The 8,359-nt window shown below is 40.1% G+C and overlaps 1 protein-coding gene across 1 annotated transcript; it reads right to left on the bottom strand.

Annotated features, from left to right (window-relative positions):
* Positions 1-3,803: 3,803 nt before the first annotated feature.
* On the bottom strand, positions 3,804-7,238 carry LOC143602620 (NADH dehydrogenase [ubiquinone] 1 alpha subcomplex subunit 8-B-like). Its single transcript, XM_077079685.1, has 3 exons — positions 7,158-7,238; positions 6,796-7,014; positions 3,804-4,079 (listed from the first exon to the last, which is right to left on the bottom strand). The coding sequence occupies exons 2-3, from the start codon at positions 6,984-6,986 to the stop codon at positions 4,007-4,009; spliced, it is 264 nt and encodes an 87-aa protein (XP_076935800.1). The 5' UTR covers positions 6,987-7,014; positions 7,158-7,238; the 3' UTR covers positions 3,804-4,006.
* Positions 7,239-8,359: the final 1,121 nt, after the last annotated feature.

The following is an 8,359-nucleotide window of genomic DNA, read 5'->3' as shown; positions in this document are numbered from 1 at the left end:
TAGCTTTACGCTTTAGTTGGGGCGCCTCCTCCTCCTCCTCCTCTTCCGCGAGCTCCAGCTCGTAGTTTTCGAGCGCATCTACAATACACGCAACAGAAGTGTTAGCAAAATTTGGTATTATAAAGGAAAATGCATAAGTACAAAGGCTTACCAGGCGCATCGCTGTCGAAGACAAATCCCAGATCAACAGGGATGAACATGTCATCGAAGCGATCGGGGAAACCAACCTCCCCAGCGCCGAGCGCGACGGAGCCACCCTCCATATGCTCATCATATGCGGCGTGGATATACTCCTTGGTGACTGCACAAAACAAGTTGAATGATATCAGCAAAAAGAATTATATTCGCGCAGAAGTAAAGAAATGAGATAAACTTACACAAGCCGTCGACTTGGATAACGGGCTCAAGCGCGCTGTCCGCCCACCTCTTGCTCATACCAACCCCCATCAGCGCCTCCTCACAAATGTTCTTTGCGGGGGATGGTTCAGCGGTCAACTTATTAACCCAGGCGCCAGTTGGGTTCTTGAGGACACCCACATCCGCAGGCGCAGAAGAAATCGCGCGCATGGTCATGCGGATGGGGATCACACCAGCCCTTATATAGAAAAACCTCTCAGACCAGTCATGAAGGCCCTTGAATGAAACAGTGGAGCACTTCACCTTCTGACTGCGAGGAATAAATGAGAACCAAGAATCTTGGATCTTGGGCTTGTAAAAAACTGAAAGCGCCGAGGTGTGGGCTCCTCGCGCTGGGATTTGCACATGAACTCAAAGTGAGTCATGCGCACAAGTCCAAACGGATGGACTTGGGATATATGAATCCCATAAAACTTAAGCAGCGCACCCACAAACCTTGTCATCGGGAGACGAAGGTTGCAGTGGGTGAAAAAGTGGCTATAAAGGGATATATAGCCGGTGGGCGGGTCCGCCGCCGTTTGCCCGGCCACAGGCAACATGCAGCCAAACAGAGGGGGAAAACCCTGAGAGGCGATGAGGCTGTCAAGATCGGCCTGCCTCAATTTGCAGGGGATTTCATTCCACCTCTTCACGGCCTTGGTCCTCCCTACCTCCTCCGATGAGCCCTCAGCAGCCTTCTTCCCCTTGCCGGTCTTCTTCAATGTAGACATTACTAACGATTTTCTACGGCAATGGATGGGGGAGATTGTGTTGTCTGAGCTATCAGACATACAACTGTGACAACGAGCAAAGGATGATCTGAAGAACAGAGACCTGGAAGACAAGTAATCGGAATAGAAAGAAAGAAAGAAAAGAGATCAGAAGAATAAACAAGAAGATGAAGGATAAAAAAACTCTAAGGGCTGGCTTTTATAGGCCCAGGAGAGAGAAATTTTGGTGCTGAACGGACTTCACGCGCCACCACTCGCAGGAACGGACCAACGCGAGCGCGACACGTGTCCCTGACAGCATGTGAGGGGACACGAAAGGCAACTGTAGCACCTCGAGCACACGAAAGGCCTGACACGTCTCCATCACTGGCCCACGTCAGCAACAACCAACCACGTACAGGGACGATTCGTTTGCAACCAAAAGGATAGAATTTCGCGCAACGGTGAATAATAAGAAGAAAAAGACAAACCCCTACTAAAAGAACAAACTGTTAAGTCTAATATCTATCTTGCCTCGCTCGCGCGAGACAAGACACACATTAGACTGGGGGGCTTGAAGAGGTATGTACCCGCCTCAACACCGAGCAAGGCGGGTCAACCCACAAGATATAGACAAGAGGCTTGAAATCAAGGCATTACGAAGTCACAAAGCCAAAACATATGCGCATGGCGCACATCACATGCTCAGGCATCATATGCCCAGGCACCACACATGCTCAGGCATCATATGCCCAGGCACCACACATGCTCAGGCATCATATGCCCAGGCACACATATGCTCGCGCATCACATATGTTCACGCATATCACATATGCGCGTGGCGCATCAGCGCGCGGCGCATATCACATGCTCGTGCATATCACATCTGCGCGTGAGAATAAAGAGAAGACCTCGCGCATCCTCAGGATTGGCGCATATCACACATGCACATAATCAACCTCGTCCTTATCCAAATCAGGATTAGGGCAACCTTGATTGTGCACGTCAGACAACCTTCCAGAAGGTATCTTTTTAAGGAATAAGAATATGCTGATGTTGACAGCTGCCAAATGAAAGGTGGACAACTTAGCATAACCCATGTGCTACCACGTGATTATAACCAATGAGAAAGCACCAGGTGTCCCAGAGGACACGTGGCGCAGAGCAATTGGAGGAGGCCAACAAGGCTGAGCCCAATCAGTGGAAACCCTAGCACTATAAATACAGCATCAACTCCACAAGGAGAGACATTCATTCACATTCATTCACATTCATTCACATTCAATCATATTCAATTACATTCAATCACAGACAGTTACAGCCAGTAACATACACAATCATATTGAATCACAGAGTATTCAGCTATTAAGCAATACTCTCCAGATTTCCTTACTCTGATATTATTATCTTCTCCCACAAATACTTATTCTCACACCGGAGGGTTACCCCAAAGAGGACCCCTCTGTCCCTTTCTGAGGGGTAAGTTGACGGTGCTGTTCATTTTGTAGGTGGAAGAACCCAGATCCAAGAGAAACCATCGGTGAAGTAGCATAATCACACCCGAGGAAAGTAGATTGTCTACCAGTGAGTCGATCCACGTTTCTTCAACCATCAAGGGTAGGGCCGTCCAAACCGCTCATCGCTCGAACTCGCTCGCCGTTCGCTCGAAAAATGCTTGCTCGTTTTTTCGCTAGATTGAAAACGAGCCGCTCTGCTCGGTTCGGTTTGTAAACGAGCCAAGCAACAAGCAAGGGTCTGCTCGGTTCGGTTCGGCTCGAATATTTTTAATTATATTTATATATAATTATATATGAACAAATATATAAATATAAGCTTACAATTATTTTTACCCCTTTAAATTTTTCATATTCCTTCAATTTTATAGTTTTATTTGTTCGATTCAACTTTTTAGAATATTAAAAGTTTGTTTACATGATCATTATATCTCACTCTAAACTTACTTTTAATAAAAATCTACATTATATTACATTTTGTCTAAAAACTACTAATTTATTTATAAAATATATTATTTACAACCTTCAAATTTGTTTCTTATTGAAAATTTTAAATTGAAAAATAAATAAATAATGCTCGAAATCGCTCGATGTTCGATCGAAAAATGCTCGATTCAATTTTGCGGTTTTCGCTCGGTTCGAATTTCAGCCGTTCGGTTCGGTTCGGTTGTAAATGAGCAACCCTTCGCTCGGTTCGGCTCGGCTCGTGAACAACCCTAATCAAGGGGCGGCTTGGGTTGAGGCTGCACACATACATACACACACACACACATACATACACACACATCATATATGAACATGGTAAAAGGGCTTTAAACCACATCGTGCTACTATAGACAAGGGCTTCGAAGCCCATTTTCCTACATGACGGGACGGCGGAGCCCCTCCACAGTGAACAGTCTGAACTTTTTCTGCCCAATTGTACAACCTGTATGATATGACATGTAAGTTGGTCTACACTTTTGATAGTGATGTACGCGTAGCGAAGAAAAGGTTGAATTCTTAAACCTCAACAATATCATAGATCAAACAAACGTGACCGCTTGTATTAGAACGACCCATTTCAACGGAAACTGAAAACTCATTTTAAGTTGCAGCAATTTTGCTTTGGTGAGAAAGTATGAAAGCTATTCAAGTGCGATGAAGATTACAACAAATTCAAACACAATGTATAACCCCAATATAAAAATGCAACTCAAGCAAAGTACAAGATCTTATATGTCAAATAGCATCAGATGCGTTTGCACAAAAAAGGCTCAAATAAATTGTCACGCTCGATAAACGGGCCAGAATTATTACGATCGGTTTGAACTTAGCATATTTCCGCTTAATTTAAAGGGCACGCTTTCTCAAACTCCTTTTGCTCATTGCGACATCGTTCAAATTCTAAGTGTTGTAATACATGCAGCCCGCATAAGCATCCATCTCTTTTGTGCACTTCTGATGAAGATCTTTCAACCTGAATGAAAACCAAGTTAGTGAAGTTTTGACCCGTTTAGTTATAAATATGTGGTTCCAGAATATGATTTATTCTATCCGGTCAAACTGACATAAAAAGTTATGCAATTTAAATTAATAATAGCATAAAAGAATCTAGTTTACACATTGGAGTTCAAAGTTTTAGAGTTGTAAAGCTTAGGCTACCACATCAAAGTGTTGTAAAGTTTTAGTTTTACAGAAATTATTATTTAGAATGAAAAATTAGCACCTCAACCATAGAAGATTGAGGGAGTAGTAACTAGGACTGTAAACGAACCAAACGTTTAGTGAACAACTCTTGAACCGTTCGGGGGAAGTTTGTTTATTGAATAACAAGTAAACATGAACACAAAACTTTGTTCGTTAAAATAAACGAACGGACACGAACTCATGTCTCATTCGTTAACTCATGTTCGATCATGTTCGCTAGCTTACGTTCATTTATGTTTGTTTGTTTAAGTTTGTCCATTTACATTTGTTTAAGTTCGTCCGTTTGCATTCATTAATGTATACATTAAAAGTTGTTTGTCTATGACAACTTACTCTAGTTACAAAAACTTCTTAGGTCCAACACATTGTTCTTCACATTACTTATAACTGGTTTTAGCTCAGTTATGTCCGTTCATCTATGTTATGTTCATTAGTTTACGTTATTTACACTGCTAACCAGCGAATATTAAAGAACACAAATATGCTCATTTTCTTAACGACCGAACACAAAAACCCTGTTCTTTCAATTGTTTGTTTTTGATCGTTTGTTCGGTTGAAGTTAAACAAACGAACATGAGCATGCTCCATTAAGTTCGTTTACAAGCTTATATTAAACAATTAATGAATAAATATGATTCAATTTAGTTCATAGTTTCATGGATTTTAGTTAGAATATTGTGTTTTAGCTTCAACTACAGTAAGAATGTAATAAACTAAACTAAATGTTTAATTGACACTTTGACCAGACTTCTTCTCCAAAATAAGTTTAAATACTTTAAGGTTAAACTTATAGTGACAAAAAGTCTCAATAATTCTAAAGGGAAATTGTCATATATAAAACTTATTAGTCACAGGGGCTGTATGGTAGCTTTTTAATGATTCCATCAAGATGCTACCTCAAAGGAAGAGTTTGTTTGATTCACTTAAAAAACACCCCTTAACGGTTCATCGAGCCTTTTAACGGGTAAGTTTTAGAGACATTTTAACCGATTCAGAGGCTACCTCTTAAGCGGTCAAGCCTCTTTAATGGCTCAGCACAAAGTTACCAAACACCCCCTCAATGTTCCACATTCTATTCTATATTTCTATTATTAAACTTGGTAAAAGTAATACACTTTCAACATTTTTTTAATTATATGGTGACCAGTGTGGGACATTCAGAAGCTTCGCTATAATTAACTGATAGAAGTATAGAACATGAAGCACAATGAGGAACATCGAGCAAGTACATTGTTCTTCTATGACTGTTCTTCTATGACATTACCCCGTATAAAAGTAATAACTAAATTACATCCAAAAGTGCAACTATGGTTATTCTCCCAAAAGCAAAAGCACTTTTTTACCTTCAAAATACATTATACGTGTTTTTGTAGTAGGTATCCGTTGAAAATAGTGCTATGGATGTTGATAGCAGTAAGCTTAGTCAAGATTTTAGCTATATATAGAATATGTAAAGCATAGATAGACTTGTTCAATACTGATAATAAACTACAGTCACACCATGCCATCTCTTATCTCCTAAGGGTGTGTAGATTAACAATCTTCAAGAACTATTTCCCACTTATGGTTCTACTAGACACTTTATAAGGTAAGTAACCATTTGCTACCAATCTCAAACACGAATTATAACTTGTTTGCGAGATCTAGAATTGCAAATACTAAAACATTGGTATCAAAGCAATCTTGCAAAATTCTAGAAACCAATGTACAACTTTAAAATTCTAGATCTCACAAACAAGAGTTGGTGTTTGAGAATGATAATCAGTGATTAATCACCTCATTAAGCGTCTAGAAAAACCACTAATGAGAAACTGTTCTTAAAGATTGCTATTCTACACACACTTAGAAAAGAAGAGGGCAAATGGAGTAAATGTAACTTCTAATCAGCTATGATCAAGCCTATATATTCATTACATCTTCTATTTATACCAAAACATTTGACAAACAACTTAACCACTATTAACAACTATAGCTCGATTTTCAACTAACTAACTACAAAACAGACACGTATCAGTACACTAATAACTTTACAAGGATTACAGTAGCAAACTTGAAAACTGTTGTGATCTTTAGATTCTGAAAAGATTTTAAGATAGAATTGGTGGTTTGAGACTTAAACTTATTAAAGAACCAAAGACTGGAGAATAGTTCTTGATGTCTGCTAATCACACACAGTTAAGAGGAAACGAGAGGAGTTTATTATCAATCTAAATCCGAATGCTCTAATGTTCACATTACATCTTCTATTTATACCTAAACAATACACCTGCTGCTATTAACTATCTATCTTCTACTAACAACCCTAACTAATGGCATGTATCAAAAAACATATAGTTATATACTATATCATACGTATAACTAATTCCGAGCGTGCATACAGATGGTTAACACCAAGGAGTAACCTAATGGAACATAACTCCCAATTTCCACTGCAAAATCACACCAAATTTAACCTAATTATAGAAACGAAAGAGATGCATACTCACAGTGACAAAACACAGCGAGTGACTTGTCGGCCTTTATCAAGGCACTTCTCCGGATTCGGATCCTCCTTCTTACACTTAAGGAAGGCAACATTCTCACCTCGGCATCCGATGGCGATGTGCTTCGAAGCTGACATCAGCACCGCAGACGTCGGAACCGGTTCGCCGGAAGCTTCTACAGAACTACTCGCCATTGCAATTTATTGATCTGAATCTCAAACCCTAATTAAGTAACAACATAACAATAATAATCCACATCGTTATTTGTTAGCTTTTGAATCCTATATCCGAACATACATTTGATAAGAAATTAGATATTAAATTGAAGTAGATTATGGATTATTATGAAATTAGGGTTTACGCACCTTCGTTGTGTTGTTGAGGTTGCACCTGAAATGGACCAGGTGAGAGGAATAGCTACCGACTATTGAAAAGAGGTACCGGTCTAAAACTCAAAACCTGTTGGTTTGGTTTGATTAACAAAAGTCAAAACAGGTTTATGATCGGTTTCAGTTTGGAATTTGTCCGGTTACGTCGGTTAACTAGTTTGAAACAGGTTTTGGTGAAGAAAATTACAAACCGGTTTCTACATAATCGGTTTCAAACCAATTATCAAATTGTTTTGGTTCTGGTTCGATTTTTGGTCAATTTGGTTAACCCGTTTATATGACCACCTCTACTAACGAATTTCAGTACCTCAATTGCCTAAGATGTCCTCTACCATCTCTTGATATCCGCAACACTAACATATTTTTTTCACAAACTCATTTTACCCCAACTCTACCAAATTCATTCCCACATACAAACACATATATTATATTTTGCATAAGAGATAAATATGATTTGCCCCCCTCGGTAATACGGAGGGATACTCTTGCCCTCTGATTCTTAAAGCACGTATCAAACCCATGTCGTTTTCAGAATGCCAATATGAGTCACTGCTGTTAGTTGACCAAGCGTTGATTGTTAGATGGCAAGAGCATTATGATAATCTCTCAACAACAACAACATTGATAATAACAATTATAAATAAGAATAATAATAACAACAAAATCATCATCATCATCATCAAGAACACCATATCCTCGTGAACACAATCTCCACCACCCAAACAAACCCTCCACCCCACACCACCTTCATATTCCCCGTCACCGGCTTTAAGCACCTCACCCGAGCACCACTGTCTCTGTCACCCGAGCACCATCGTAGAACCATCTCAACCGCCGACACTCGTTTTTTCGAGGACCCAAAGCACACATCTTCTCTCTGACCCCTAACATCTGCCGCCATGTCCGGCGACCCAAAGCACTTGTTTTTCGGCCATCTTGTTTTTCCGGCATTATTGGATGTGACTGGTGATGGACAGAGCTTCTCTGCTGCCACGAAAAGAGGCGATAAACCTTTGACTATTGTAGAAACATGAAATGAATCTGACCTGATCCATGACGATGTTCCCCGGTCTTCGAGATGAACGAACCACGACTCGATCTTCTTCTCCGGTAGCTTAAGATCTGCAATGGTTTTTGGGGGTGTGGAGGTGACTGCTAAGAAATCTCAAGGATCTCTT

This window comes from Bidens hawaiensis, unplaced genomic scaffold (genome assembly GCF_021521415.1).
Source record: "Bidens hawaiensis isolate Kalapana, Puna unplaced genomic scaffold, B.hawaiensis_p1.1 tig00000237_1, whole genome shotgun sequence".
Classification (NCBI taxonomy): domain Eukaryota; kingdom Viridiplantae; phylum Streptophyta; class Magnoliopsida; order Asterales; family Asteraceae; genus Bidens; species Bidens hawaiensis.
The sequence above is the reverse complement of the archived record's forward strand: the minus strand, read 5'-3'. Positions and strand labels throughout refer to the sequence as shown.